General features: G+C 52.1%; 3 protein-coding genes across 17 annotated transcripts; 2 read left to right on the forward strand and 1 right to left on the reverse strand.

The window, feature by feature from the left end:
* Window positions 1–2,156: 2,156 nt before the first annotated feature.
* Window positions 2,157–3,197, reverse strand: LOC141026865 (uncharacterized). The gene has a single exon (XM_073503738.1). The coding sequence runs from the start codon at window positions 3,195–3,197 to the stop codon at window positions 2,157–2,159; it is 1,041 nt and encodes a 346-aa protein (XP_073359839.1).
* Window positions 3,198–5,266: 2,069 nt separating this feature from the next.
* LOC109759006 (uncharacterized) lies at window positions 5,267–10,471 on the forward strand. Of its 15 annotated transcripts, none has more exons than XR_005764438.3 (8): window positions 5,267–6,592; window positions 7,658–7,878; window positions 8,044–8,602; window positions 8,694–8,768; window positions 8,921–8,972; window positions 9,045–9,100; window positions 9,358–9,451; window positions 9,980–10,471. XR_005764438.3 is itself a non-coding variant. In XM_020317882.4 (2 exons), exon 1 carries the CDS (start codon window positions 5,347–5,349, stop codon window positions 6,571–6,573), a length of 1,227 nt encoding a protein of 408 aa, XP_020173471.1. In that variant the 5' UTR covers window positions 5,278–5,346; the 3' UTR covers window positions 6,574–6,592; window positions 6,802–6,910. The 15 variants fall into 15 exon arrangements, 2 of the variants coding, with proteins under 2 accessions (XP_020173471.1, XP_020173465.1); XR_012190305.1 differs by lacking the exon at window positions 9,045–9,100 and having other exon boundaries at window positions 8,044–8,260; window positions 8,486–8,602; XR_012190299.1 differs by having other exon boundaries at window positions 7,658–8,602; window positions 8,858–8,972.
* Window positions 10,472–13,016: 2,545 nt separating this feature from the next.
* Window positions 13,017–14,441, forward strand: LOC109759044 (ethylene-responsive transcription factor RAP2-9). The gene has a single exon (XM_020317892.4). The coding sequence runs from the start codon at window positions 13,412–13,414 to the stop codon at window positions 13,949–13,951; it is 540 nt and encodes a 179-aa protein (XP_020173481.1). The 5' UTR covers window positions 13,017–13,411; the 3' UTR covers window positions 13,952–14,441.
* Window positions 14,442–14,723: the final 282 nt, after the last annotated feature.

The following is a 14,723-nucleotide window of genomic DNA, read 5'->3' on the forward strand; positions in this document are numbered from 1 at the left end:
TCCCGGCCTCATCCCGGTAGGAGAAAGGGCATAAAGAGCCCTCCACCGGTGTTACAGTTACATATTGCATGCACTCAACACCTCCACGGCGATAGCCACTCTTACAAGGAACTACTCGCGGCTATTCCACGTACTCAATCTATGGAAGAAAGTCTCAACGCTACCCTTGATAAGCCCTACTCGCTGCCATGCCTGTCCTTCACACGCCACACGACCCATGACACGGGCGACCTCCGGAGTTACGCCGTCAAACACCACCGCGTTCCCGTGCTTCCAAATCTCCCATAGAACAAGAATGATAACTGCCCTGGTGGTTCTCTCGCTAAGGCCCTGCTTGTGCCTACTCTGACACCAGTCTGGTAACGTGTCATCTGGGCGTGGTGCCTAGTCCGGGATGTCCAGGGCAGTGCAAACGTGCGTCCATACCTCACGAGAGAATACGCAAGTGAGCAAGATGTGGGTTATGGTCTCCTCCTCCTAGTTGCAAAAAGGGCACGAGTCCTGGTGTGGGAGTCCTCTTCGCGCGAGCCTATCTGACGTCCAGCATCTGTTGCGAAGCGCAAGCCATGAGAAGAAGCGGCATTGCAGTGGAGCCCTTGATTTCCACGTGAAGTCAGTCGTGGGCACAACTGTCCTGCCGCGAACTTCGCTGCATATGCCGATCTTGTAGAGAACTCGCCACCTCGTTCCCAGGACCACCTGAACATGTCCGGTCTGTCCTCCTGGAGCACGACCTTGCTAGTTCTCATTCAGAGGCTGAGGTACTCCCTAATGGTGTTAATCTGTAGGTCAGGCCCCAAATCTCTTGCCCATGAATGGCCCTCCAGTGCCGATACCACCGTCTGCGATCGCCTGAGCCTAGATGGGACAGCGGCATACACCAACGGCACCAGCTCCTGGATGCGATGCCCGTCGAGCCACCGGTCCTCCCAAAACAATGCCCTGCGGCCATCCCCAAGGTTTACTCTGGTTGCCGCTCTAAAGATCTGCATGGCATCCTTTGGGACCACGATTTTAAACTCTTGCCAACACCTGGTTTGGTCCACCCGCTACAACCACGGCCACCGGACTTGCATAGCCGTATTGACCACCTCATGTCTGGGATTCCAAGGCCGCCAGCCCACTTGGGCATGCACACCGACGACCATGCAACCGCGCAGTGGCCACCCCTTGCTTCCTTCTTTCCACACCAAAGAAACCCTCGGATGATCTTGTTGAGCGCGTTGATCGTTCTTGCTGGCAGGTCCAGGGCCATCATCGCGTGGAGAGGCATTGCGCTGAGGACTGACATCACTAGGAGGAGACGTCCGCTCTTCGGCAGCACAGAGGCCCGCCAAGACGGTAAGCATGCGCCAAGGCGATCCACCAAATATTGCAATTGCGCTGCAGATTGCTTCCTGAGAGTTAGTGGCAAGCCAAGGTATTTGCAAGGAAAGTTTCCCAACGCACAGCCAAGTGTGGCGACAATCCCCTCGATCTGGTCCTGGGAGCAGCGTATAGGTATGACCGCGCTCTTCCTCATATTCACTTGCAACCCCGAAGCCACTCCAAAGGCTTTGAGCATCATCCCACATCGTTGCATGTCCTCCATGCTTGGCTTCAGAAAGAGCATCACATCATCAGTGAATATGGACATGCGATGTCCCATTCCATGCGAGGCGAGGGGGGTGAGGAGGCCATTTCTTCCTGCCTTATCAAAGAGCTTCTGCAGCGGCTCCATTATGAGGATGAACAACATTGGCGAGAGGGGCCCTCCTTGGCGAAGCCCACGGCAGTTGAGGATTGGTTTGCCTGGGACGCCATTCACCATGATGCGATTCGATGAAGTTGCCAGCAATCCACTCACCCATTCAATCCATCGCGAACCAAAACCCATGCGTTGCAGCACCTCCACTAGAAAAGGCCACTGGACAGAGTCGAAAGCTTTTGAGATATCTAGCTTCAGCATGACTGCGGGATCCTTCATCGCGTGCAGGCGCCGAGCCATGCACTGCACCATCATGAAGTTGTCATGCAACAATCGGCCTCTAATGAATGCCCTCTGGTGCATGCCCACCAGGTTGGGCAAGTCATTAGCCAACCTCACTGCCATTGCCTTGTCGAAGATCTTCGCAACCCCATGTACCAGACTGACTGGATGGAAGTCTCTCAAGTCCTCAGCCCCATCCATTTTTGGCAGCAGAGCAACCAAGGCTCGGTTTATCGATCCCAGGCCACGCATGTCCCCATGAAAGAAAAGCATTCATGGCCCTCATGAAATCCGTCTTTATGATATGCCAACAGCTTGCATAGAAGCGGCCTGTGAACCCATCCGGCCCCGGCGCCTTGTCCAGGGGCATGCCCTTGACGATCTTCTCGACCTCGTCCTCCATGAACGGCCTCTCCAGATGCGACAACTCCAGTCGTGGTAGGTCCAGGGCGTCGAGGTTTATGGTATACGCGCGCTCTGAAGCAGAGCCAAAAATGCTCTCATAGTACTCATCCACAGCCGCGGCGATGGATTCATGTCCCGTCAGATATTCCCCCTCCTTCTTGATGGATGTGATGATGTTCCTCCTCTGCCGTTGTCTCGCATGCCGGAAGAAGAACTTTGTAGTCACGTCCCCTTCCTTGAGATACAGGAGCCTTGATCTCTGCCTCGCAATCGTTCTCTCTAAAGAACAAAGGCCGAGCAGCTTCCGCTTCAGAATCCTCCTCAAATCTTGCTCCCCTCGGGAAAGCTGCCTGGAATCCGAGGCCACGTCTAGTCGCAGAATGACCTCAAGCGCAATTGTGATCTGAAGCTTCACATTGCCAATCCACCTATCGCTCCATGTCTGCAACCTCTTGGCCGTGGCTCTTAGCTTAGCATCCAAAACCACAAACGGGTTGCCAAAAGAAGGAACGGAGTTCCACGCCAATGCAACAGTGTCCATGAAGCCTTCCGCCTTCGGCCAAAAGGATTCAAATCGGAACCTCCTCCCCATGTGGAAATCCGCATGCAAATCCATCAGAAGTGGGCAATGGTCCGAGATCACAGACCCAACCGCCGATAAGAAGCTTGCGGGATATAAATCCTCCCAATCCGAAGTCATGAAGACGTGGTCAATCTTCTCTACGGTCACATTCTCCCTCTCGTTGGACCACGTGAATTTTCTGCCGTTCAAGTACATCTCTTTCAGCTCCAGCCGATTCAGCTTTGCTCTAAAGCGCCCCATCATTCTCCTGTTGATGGACGAGTTACTCTTGTCTTCAGGGTTCACGAGGAGGTTGAAATCCCCGACGACGGTCCACGGTCCGGCATGTAAGTCTCTGATCTCCACTAGCTCGTCCAAAAACTCAACTTTGTCCGGGTTAGATTGGGGCCCGTAGACTCCTGTGATCCACCATTCGGGCGCCCCGATTGGCTTAACCAACGCAGTTAGGGTATTATGCGTACGATGCGGGTGAGATATGGAAACGAGCAGGGCATCCCAAGCTATAAGGATCCCTCCACACGTGCCCTGAGCAGGCAGGTAGTAAAAGTTCTCATACTTGTTACACAAGCAATGTTTTACAAGATCTACCGAGACGGACTCCAGCTTGGTTTCCTGGAAGCATATGAAACTGATGTTTTACAAGTACTAGCCAATATTAAAACTGATGTAGTACCAAGAAAACGACGGGGTAAAGAGATCTTCCGAAAATTGATTGGTGGTAGAGAATGAAAACTCACATGTGTAATCAAGAAACCAACAAACAATGAAAAAACGTGTGCCTACAAGGCAAATGAGGGATTCTTCGGCAATGTTTCAACTGCACAGAGATCGCCGATTTCGAGTTGCTGCGAAACTGGAGTAGAAAACACCTGTAAAACAATAGCTATTGTAGGGGAGGTGAAGCGATAAAGAGGAGTCACGAACGACCCCGAGACTTTGACGACGGCGGCGTCTCTATGCACGTGCCTGGCTACGTGCTCGCTGTGTCTAGCCGCTCCCGTCCTGCCTCCCCGCTCCCTCCTTGTGGCATAACTGCACCATGTTCGTTGTGTCCCTAGAGTGACTCGGCGTCGATACCGTTGGTGCCTTATACAGCCCGGCCCTGTGTTTCCCTGTGTAGGGGACGTTGATCGGTCCAGAGCGATGGCCAAGGCTGGCGCTGGCGGCGGAGCTGCAAGACGGAGGGGAGCCGGCTGCGGGGCGATGATTAAGGCAGACATGAGAGGCAAGAAAACCCAGGGCCGAATTTTTATATAAAGAAGATCATGTGTGCGCCTGCTTGGAAAAGCAATGGGATCAAAGAAATCCATTTGTTAAGAAAAGTTCCTAAACATAATTTGATGCAGAAAGGGGATCACTTGCGCCCGCATGGAAAGACAAGGCGATCAATGAAATCCATCCATCAAGACAAGGAAAGTTGTGATCTGTTAAGATTTTTGCAAGTTATTTGTTTAGAGGGAAGGTTGAGAAATCGATGTAAAAACCGGGAAGGTGGGGTTCAATTGAAAAAAAAAATCAATTGAAATGTGCAGAGGAGAAAAAATCAGCGTGGAGAGGGTGGTGGGAGATGAGGCGAAATTAAACTAATGGGATGTGACTTTTGTGGTGATGGGTCAGCATTAACCGGGTTAGGATCCTCTGTAGTACTGTACGGTGCAGTACAGTCACTGCCATGTGGGACCTAGCCCCATATGTCATACATCCACATTATTGCACCATACGGTACTGCAGAGGATCTCAACCCAAATTAACCGGAGTGGAGGAGACACTTCCACCTCCTCTTTAGGAGTAGAGATTAATAGTGTAGATGCATCCTGATATTGTATTAGCACACTGTAATTATGTTATCATGAAATTAAACTCAATATTTGAGGTGAGAGAAAAATAATGTGGTGTATGTACTTGTGAGCTTATATGCTCTTGAATGAGCAGTAAATTTGAAAAAAAAATGAATAGTATTTTTTTTATAAAATTCTAAAGTTTCTGTGGCAAACTTTATGGAATGTTTAGAGTGCTTGCAAGGTTTCATCGAGAAATCACCTTCACGGAAGTTGTGGAACAATAAAATCGATGCTCTGAAAATGATATTTTTTAACACATTTTGAAGCACAGATTTTAAAAAAATTGCCACCACTTTCACCAATGTGATTTCATGACGAAATTTCACAAGCACTCCAAACATTCCTTAAAGTTTGCCCAAAAAAATTCAATTTTTTTGAACTTTTTTGATTTTACTGTTTTCATCATGAGCATTTGAGAAAGACACTTTCGTTGATGGGACTTTTTTTTTTGGACGCTCCGCTCTCCGGATTTTATTCATTTCTTCCTCCCTCTTGAGTCTCCTCCTATCCACCTCTAGCCTCGCGCGACCTGCCCACGCTCGCCGGCCATGCCGCCGCCACTCTCCTTCCTCCACCCACCGCCCAACCCGCCAGTCCTCCACCCCTCCCCCTTCCACCACCGCGCCCCCCACCGCCTCTCCCTCCGCGCCGATCCCCCACTCCGAGCGGCGGCGGCGACGGCGGCAGCGGCCGAGAACCCGTACTCGGCGGCGCCCACTGCGGCGGACGTCGAGATGTTCCGCGGCGGGGACGGCGTCTGGACGGCGCGGAGCCCGACGGTGGTGGTGCTGTGGGACCTCGACAACAAGCCCCCGCGCGGGCCGCCCTTCGAGGCGGCCACCTCCCTCCGCGAGGCGGCGTCCCTCCTCGGCCGCGTCGACTCCGTCTCCGCCTTCGCCAACCGCCACGCCTTCACCCACCTCCCCGCCTGGGTCTCCGCCGACCGCCGCGAGCGCCGCGCCCTCGACCGCGCCGAGCGCACGGGCGCCGCCGCCCCGCCCGTCCCCTACTCCTGCGCCGTCTGCGGCCGCCGCTTCCCCACCCGCCCCGACCTCGCCCGCCACTTCCGCCAGCTCCACGAGCGCGAGCGCAACAAGAAGCTCGGCCGCCTCCGCTCCCTCAAGGGCAAGAAGCGCCAGAAGTTCCGCGAGCGCTACATCTCCAACAACACCAAGTACCAGGACGCCGCGCGGGAGCTCCTCACCCCCAAGGTCGGCTACGGGCTCGATTCCGAGCTCCGGCGCGCCGGCGTCCATGTCCGCACCGTCCCTGACAAGCCGCAGGCTGCCGACCAGGCGCTCAAACGCCAGGTGAAGCACGCCATCGCCTGCGGCGTCGACTGGGTCGTGCTCGTCTCCGATGACTCCGACTTCACCGACACGGTGCGTAATGCACGCGCTGCCGCCCTGAGGATGGTCGTGGTTGGGGACGGGTGCCGCGCTCTCGGGAAGGTTGCTGATATCTGGCTGCCTTGGGACAGCGTGCAAAACGGGGAGGTTGATGAGGAGATGATGCGGAGTGGGAAGGTTCCAGAGTTTAGATACGAAGAGCACGATGAGCAATATGATGATGATGAGTTTATAGTGGATTGGGATACGAATGAATTGGATGATGTTGTTGATGACATTGTTACAAGCAGGACCAAAGTTTTTGGTTCTACAACAATGTCTGCATTTGCCGAAGAGGACATTGTTGATGGTATATTGGGGCTTAGACATAAGGAGGATGACATGCTTTGGAGTAGCGACGACGAGGATGAGGACGGTTATTTGTGAGATTTACATGGATTGGCAGGTAACAATTGGATGTGTCTGCGTATTTCTATTGCTTTCAACTGATATACCATGGCAGTTGCCAGTTGGCCCTCTAGATAACTACTGTAGGATTAGTAACAAGATATTGAGCGGTGCACACAGTTTGCTTCAGCCTATAGTTACGCCTGTACGATGTGATGTGGTCTTTGTGCATATGTTTGATAACAAATATTCCTTTCCATTTTTCAGACTCAAACTGTCTGCGTTGTTAGGATACAGTGATTATGCTGGTTCATTACAACATCCTTCTGACGCAAAATGTCTGCGTTTGTTAGTATACACTGATTACGCTGGTTCATTACAACATCCTTCTGAATGTTAGGACCAACATATGACCAAGTAGCTAGGTCATTAGCAGCAATTCAGTCCCACTGCTCAACTTCGCCAACTTGGTGACACCTCAATTCTCAGACTTGCTAGGCAGCATGTTTTGTGGGGCGATAGGAGAGAAGTCTCCCTACCACATGATCAATTGATCAACAAGACAATACCACTGGCATCTGTCCTTGAGTTCATGTCATTTGTACATCACAGTCTAACTCCTGAACTAACTTCACCCGAAGCTTGATTGCTTTCCTCAGTGCTCTGCTGCAGGCAACTAGTCAGTAATATCAGTATCTGTCGTTTACTCGTTTTTTCACTTCAGCTGTTGCCACTTCAGTTTTTCCTGTTTTGTCTCGAACGATTATTCATCCACCTTTATAAAGAGAGCATCATCACCCAAACCTTCTTCAGTTGGTGTCCATTTGTCTGGCAAGTAAATAGTACCTGTAACTTAACCCCTCGCTAATCTACTAAATTGAAATAGCAAGGTCCTTTTTGCCAATTCCATCTTGTCACCTCCATAAGCAACACTCTCTGTTCACCATATTCATAAAAACCCTCCTCAATGTTCATCATGTCAGCATTGTTCAGCCTCTAAAAGCCTCTCTCTACAGTTGTTCTCGAACCAATGTCATCTGCTAAGCGATCTGCTACTTTTCCGCAATTGGTCTCCTTGATTTCTGTGACTACTTTATATTGCCAATACTCTGTAGCTTTGCAGAACTATTATGCGAGGGCAAGGCTGTCTAGAAATTCCCTTCCCCAGACCCCACCTTGTGCGGGAGCTTTCAGCACTGGATGCACCACAGGTAGTATCTGCATTTTCCGAAGAGGACACTGTTGATGTTATGTTGGGGCTTCGACTGAAGGAGCACGACATGCTCTGGAGTAGTGACGTCTAGGATGAGGACAGTTATTTGTGAGATTCACATGGATTGGCAGGTAAACAATTGGACATGTGTGCACATTTCTTTTGCTTTCGATGCATATACAGTGGTCTGTCGATCCTGTAGAAAACTGATGCAGGGTTAGTAATAAGATGTTGAGCGTTGCACACATTTTGCTTCAGGCTTTAGCTATGCCTATACTGTTTGTCAGTCTTTGCAGATATGTGTATGACCAAGTAGTTAAGTCATTATCAGCAATTCGGTTGCACTGCTCAATTTCACCAACTTGGCGACACCTCAATTCTCAGAACTGCTAGGCAGCAGATTTTGTGAGGCGCTAGGAGGGGCCTGGCGGAGTGGTGAAGTACTCCCCACTTGTGCCAAGAGGCAAGAGGTCCTGGTTTCGACGCCGCCTCTCTGCATTGCAGGTTGCAGGGGTAAGGCTTGCTTCGTATTATCCTTCCCCAGACCCAACCTGGTGTGGGAGCTTCTAGCACTGGGACTGTCCTTTTTGGAGGGAACTCTCGATACCACAATCATCAACAAGACAGTACCACTGGCATGTGTCCTTGAATTATTGACACTTCAACAGCAGTCTGACTTCTGAACTAACTTTAGTACCTCAAACTTGATTGCTTTCCTCAGTACTGGTCTGCACGCAGGTATCTCTTGTTTCTTAAGTTCAGTTGTTGGCACTTTGATTTTTCCTGTTTGGTCTCGGACGATCATTCATCCACCTTAATTAAAATAAAGAGACCATCATCACCAACCTTCTTCAGGTGATATTCTTTCTTTGGCAAGTAAACAGTACTTGTAACTTAAGCCCTAGCTAATCTGCTGAACAGAACACCGTGTCCTTTTTTTTGTCAGTTCCATCTTGCCATCTCCATAAGCAAACCTGTCTGTTCATCACATTTCATGGAGACCCTCCTCTATGATCATCAGGTCAGCATTGTTCAGCCTCTGAGTTTCTTACCAGGCCACCTCTTCACAGAAATATGTACAACATGTCTGGCAGCCATTTCCCGTTTCAGTTGGAAAAGGCAGTCGGGTGTTTGGGGTACTATAGGTGATCAAGTGGTGCTATCATATTACAGGGGGCTTTACACAAAGTTGCGTTACAATTAATACGTGTCTTCGAGATTTCCTGTGAGCACAGACACCGCAAGTCATTCAGTCTTATGGTTCTTCATTATCTACATATGGTCTTTTTTTTCTTAGGTGCTCTTTTGTCTGGGCCTTCAGTTTATGTTTTTATTTGGCAGCTGTGTTTATCGGTAAGAATTCATTCAGTCTATCCTTTGTGCTCATAACAAATAAATGTTTCTCCTGCTAGTCAGTCTAGAGCCTTGAGCATGATACAAGGAACCCATTACCTTTATGGTGGAATTGCCACAACATAGGCATCCTTGCTATTTTTTTAGAGCATGCTTATAATTTATTGGAGCAGTGTTGTAATGGAAAATAGGTTCGCAATACATGTTTTATTTGTGTGTTGGGGGAAAATGGCTAACTTGAGGTGCAAATTTTGCAGCATACTGAGCTTAGGAGCACGTGCATTGTTCAGCGGCTGTTCAAATTCTTCGATGTCTTATGTTCAAGAAGTTTCAAATACCATTTGAGAAACAGTAGGTTACTCAAAGCGTTTATTTTCATGAAGTTTTAAATGCTCCTTTTTGAAAAATGGAAAACAGAAAGGAAGGGCCAGAATACTTATTTTAGAACTGCAATTCTGTTGAACACAGAAACATGATTAAAAGAATTGTATTAACGTATCTGCTCAAATCTTGTCTTATTTTATGAGAATTGTTTTGCTTGGATTCATTTAAAATTTGAAAACCAAATAACCCTCATTTAGCGATGGGTTTAATCCAGTGAAAAAAATATGTGCCTCGGTGACAACAGAACGCCTAGTGCTTAATCACGCTAGGCATGTGCTTAGGTGTGAGAGGCGCTAGGCAAAGTGAAAATGCACGATTAACACCTGACGCTTTTCTTTCATTGATTTAACCGCCCTTTTTGTCCCTACCAAACTCTTTTTGCTAATAATTACTCCAGCATTCTATAATGTGTGTCTGGTGGTACTGATTGTTGTGCAGAGAAAAGTTCAGTTCGGCCACAAGATCCTTCACTCACTCGCTTATTTTGCTTTTCAGGATAGTTGGTTCCCAAAAGACCACCGAATTCAGATCAGCAGAACAAACAGCCATCGCCTGACATTCATGATGCAATTTGTGGATAGCAATCACCCCGCTAATGCAGTAGCTGGAAGCGAAAGAGAGAGCTTCATAGTTGGAGAAAATCTTAACCAGGACACAAGTGCACCCTCGAGGCAGTCTGAAGGAACAGAAAACAGTGTACACGTGGATGGTGGGCTGGCCTCGGTTGCAAAGATGCTACTTGAAGAGTGTCTGAAGGCTTGCAATGGCATGCCCTTCAAGGGGTGGGTGGCAATGTGGCATGCTGTGGTGTGAACATTTTCTAAAATTGTGGATGCACTGTCATGAATGTGTGCCTTGAAGATTAACCTGAAACTGTTAATGCCGTGGGTCAAAGACAAGCTGACTGCCTGCGTGCTGTTTACAGACATGCTCTATGTTCTCTCTGTTCTTTCTGCATTATACATGTGCTGTAAGTTTCTGAGGAAAGATGTATACGCAGTTGCTTTTTTTCCGGCGGGGGGGTACATGCAGTTGCTTGACTGAAGTGCACCTCTTTGTACGGCCTAGCGACCAATGGCTGTGCTCATGAGAACAGAGCAGGTTTGGGCAGCCTGAAGCAGCAGTGGAAAAAAAGAAGGAAAATCATGATCTTCCAGGGGTTGATTGACAATAGTTCCAGCCTTCCAGGGGTTCTTAGAGCATCTCCAGCCGTTGGAGCCCAAAAATACCACCGTACCTAAAAAGTTGATGCCAAATGCTTCATCCGGCAAAATACAAGTGCATGGGAAGGGTATCTTTCTAGCCACACCCCATCCCAACTAAAAGTTTGTGAAGGAAATGATCTAGTGGGCCAAGAAAAAAAACATGTGGGGAGACTTGATTCGCCAAAACTTCCGCCGGCGCTCCCAAGAGCCCGCCCCCACGCACTGGGTTTCGCCTGGGTTTGCCGGCGCTGAGGGTGTTCCTGGACCGTTTTTCGGCAAAAGGCGTCGTCCGAGCCTAAAACCAAGCCTAAGCAAAGCCTGGAACCGGAAGGCGTCACGCCAGCGATACCGGCCAATCGCCAGTGGGACGATGGTTGCTACTACCAGCACCAAGAGAATGCGGCGTCCTGGGTAATGGGAATGAATGATTAGTCCATTTTTGCAGCTGTAGGAGAACACACACCATGAACAGTACGAGAATCCAGCGCCTGACGGTGCACCTGACCTTTTTTATTTTTTGAATAAGACGGTGCACCTGATTTCCTTGCGGTACTGGAATACCTGCGAGTTGGGATGGGGACCTATTTCCTGATTAATGACCAGGAGCAACCTGAACGGTCCTTGCTGAACCTGCTGTAGATAGCCAGAGTGAGGTTATCGACCGACCGAGCAGCGAGTTCTGCATGACGGAGAATTTACGTTGGCTGGTACACCTGTGTACCCAGCCACGCTAGGGATTCTCGTGCCTCCTGAAGGCGCCATTGTCGGTCTACCTTCTCTCTCGTGGTCTTAGGGTGTATTTGTTTGGGCTGCAGCTTCTCCGGCTGCGGCTGCAATGGCTCCGGCTGGAAGGAGTGGCTGAAAGGTTGAAGCTGAGGTGCAGCCGTTTGGTGTTTTTGCTGTAGCACCTGTGGCTGTTGCTGAAACATGTTGAAATGACCAAAGCGCCCTATGTTCTTCTGTAGATTGGGTCCTATCGAGAGGGCTCTGTTTTTTCAAGCTTTTTTGAATTTTGTTACGGTTTCTGTCCTGCTCGAGGAGGCAAGGCGACGGCGGCTCTCCGAAGATAAAATAAGATTCTCCCTGCTTAGCTCCTGTTTCTAGCATTGTCGAATGGTGTGTGGAGGTTTGCCTTCGGCGGATTTCACGGGATTCGGTTGGTGTTTGTCTTCGGTGGATACATGTGGATCATGTTTTCATTCATCTATGTTTATGTGTCTACAGGTCGGATTCTTCTGATCTATACTTCTTTTTTTATTGGCGGCGGTTGTTGTTCTGGTCTTTGCACGACGACTTTTTGATTGTCTATAACAATAAGATTTGTCTGAATCAGATGAGGGAGTGGTGAAGACGATGCCACACCGTCCAACGGCAGCCGCTCAAGCAATAAACAACCCCGGGCCGGGACAAACCAAACCGTTCGCCCAAAGTTGACGAGGCAGGCGGAGACGAATCGCCCGGGCCCCACCCGCATAAGCAGGCGCCACCACCAACCCAAACAAACCGAGCGGGGCCGATGGGTGGATAGCAACGCCGTCGCGGTCGCCGTCTTTGTCGGGGACCCCAGCGGCGCGACACGGCCCCGCGCGGGCGCCACCTCGCCTCGCGTGAGCTGCCGTATCCCGGCCGCGAGCCTCCCCCTCGTCGGCGCCCCCCGTCCGTCCACGTGGCCGCCGCGCGAGCTAGCTCCTCTCTGCGCGTAGGTCAGATGGGTTTCGTTTCTCGTCGTGCCGTCCGACGCGACGCCACACGTGGCCGCCGCCGCGGGCCGACATGGAGATCCACGGCGCTCGTTCACCTCTACTAGCTGCCCAGACTTTTTCCCGCTTCGTTAGACGGTGGTGGGACCGGGCCCACGCGACCGGCTAGTGCTGGCTAGCGCGGCGCGCCACGGCACGTACCGTGCGTCGAGTCGTCTCGCGGGGATATTTGCGATCGACCGATCGAGGCTCGTACAGTACTGTCAATCACGACAGCTTGTTAGCGTGCGTGCGTGCATGATTTCGTGGAGCGCAATAGCTCACACCTTGTCAATTAGCTCGATCGCGATCAGAATCTCGTTGCGTGGCGTGGGTATCCCCTAAGTCGCAGTGACAGTTCGTACACATCCAAGTCATCCACACCCTTTGGCCTCTGCTACTAAAATAAATCCCCCGGATAAGTCACAGGACCGATCGGACACAACACCTGACTCGACCGAGTACCGCACAAGCTGATAGCTCAAGACGAGACGATGCCAATCCAAGAATCTCAGAGCTGCATGGCCAGCGCGGACCTCCGATCGCTACTTTTTACGGAGCACACTTCCGTGTTACAGACGGCGAGGCGGTCGGGTGCACCCTATCCCACCGGCGTCACACCAAAAGCTGTGTCTGTCGCTCACTCACGACACGCACCGGCTAGAAAGACAGACAAGAAATCCATCCAGCGCCTTCGATGGATCACCGCACCACTGGCCCTAATCCCAAATCGCCCACCCACCAACTCGACGGACACCGCCTCGCCGCCCGCTAATCCCCACCGCGCCGCGCCGCGCCACGCACTTAATCGCCTCTATTTATAACCCCACCCCACCACCCCTAGGCCCAGTACCAGTGGAGAGAGAGGCCGGGCCGACACACACACAGCGGCAGAGCGCCCACGCCTCAGGCAGGCGCCGCACCAGCAACCAACCAGCCCATCCCCTAGGAGCCGCCGCCGAATTGGGTGCGCGGGCGCCGCCATGGAGAGGGAAGCCACGGTCGCCTTCTACCCGCCGGCGCCGGCGCCGCAGCAGCAGCGCCCCACGGCCGCGCAGCCGCTCTCGGCCCGCGCGCCTGCCGGCGGCGTCCACGCGGGCCGGGGAGGAGGGGGCAGGCAGTACCGCGGGGTGCGGATGCGCAAGTGGGGCAAGTGGGTGGCCGAGATCCGGGAGCCCAACAAGCGGTCGCGGATCTGGCTCGGCTCCTACGCCACCGCCGTCGCCGCCGCGCGCGCCTACGACACCGCCGTCTTCTACCTCCGCGGCCGCTCCGCGCGCCTCAACTTCCCCGACCAGCTCCTCGACGGCACTGCCCCCGCCGCCGCGCCCGGGGACCTCACCGCCGCCGCCATCCGCAAGAAGGCCGCCGAGGTCGGCGCGCGCGTCGACGCGCTCCACTCCGGCGGCATCGGGGTCGGCATGGGCGCCCCTGCGGCACCGCCGTCGCCGTCCCAGCGCCGCAGGGCCAAGAACCCCGACCTCAACCGGGAGCCCACCCCCGACACCGACGACGACGAGTGAACCGCTGTAAACCCCCGCCAATTCTTCAGTTCTTCTCCGACCACCATCACCACCTACATACCTAGTACTAGTGCGTCTTAATTAGTGGTTAGCAACCAGCAGCGAGGTAGCTAGCGGTAGCAGAGCATCAACCATCTCAGTGAGCAAGCAGATACTAGTTCAGTCAGTTCAAGAAGACATGGGGAAGCAAGCATGGATCGGACATGCAAGGTGTTCGGTGAAATGCCGGATGAGCTCGGGGACCAAACCCGACCAATAATGGAGCCGCGACGTCGCAGTCAGCTCGGCCAGGGGGTTACTAAGTAGGGCCTGGGCTATCAGCGACGGCGAGCTTGGTGGCAGTAGACTCAGGGTGTGTGAGTGCGTGCTTGGGCATGGGCATGCACCTAAGCAAGGTGCATGGCCATGTACCTACCTGCATCAGATATAAGAGTGTTTGTAAAGAGAGATACCGGCGAACAAACAAAAGCTTCAAGAATCATTCCATGCACGCACTCTCTCTTTCGTCTCTGTTTCTTCATCTTGATTCCCACATCATCATGGCCCGATTCCAGGAAAGCAGCAGCGGCAGTGCAATTCCGTGTGCTTTTTCGAGAGGAACACCGAACACGGCGGCCAGGTCCCAGTTCCCACCCGCCTCAAAAGCAGCAGCAGCAGCCGCCACCGCCGTAGCGTCTCGTGGTGCGCCTCCCCTCGTGTCGGCGTGCCGTGGCCGTGGTGGGCCGCCGACGTGGCCCGTGGCGTATCGTGGTGCGTCTCCCCTCGTGTCGGC

The sequence above is a fragment of the Aegilops tauschii genome, chromosome 7 (genome assembly GCF_002575655.3).
Source record: "Aegilops tauschii subsp. strangulata cultivar AL8/78 chromosome 7, Aet v6.0, whole genome shotgun sequence".
Taxonomy (NCBI): domain Eukaryota; kingdom Viridiplantae; phylum Streptophyta; class Magnoliopsida; order Poales; family Poaceae; genus Aegilops; species Aegilops tauschii.

Excerpts from the sequence above, each read along its gene's own strand:
- LOC109759044 (XM_020317892.4), top strand. The coding sequence starts at position 13,412 with ATGGAGAGGGAAGCCACGGTCGCCTTCTACCCGCCGGCGCCGGCGCCG.
- LOC109759006 (XM_020317882.4), top strand. The coding sequence starts at position 5,347 with ATGCCGCCGCCACTCTCCTTCCTCCACCCACCGCCCAACCCGCCAGTC.
- LOC141026865 (XM_073503738.1), bottom strand. The coding sequence starts at position 3,197 with ATGGGGCGCTTTAGAGCAAAGCTGAATCGGCTGGAGCTGAAAGAGATG.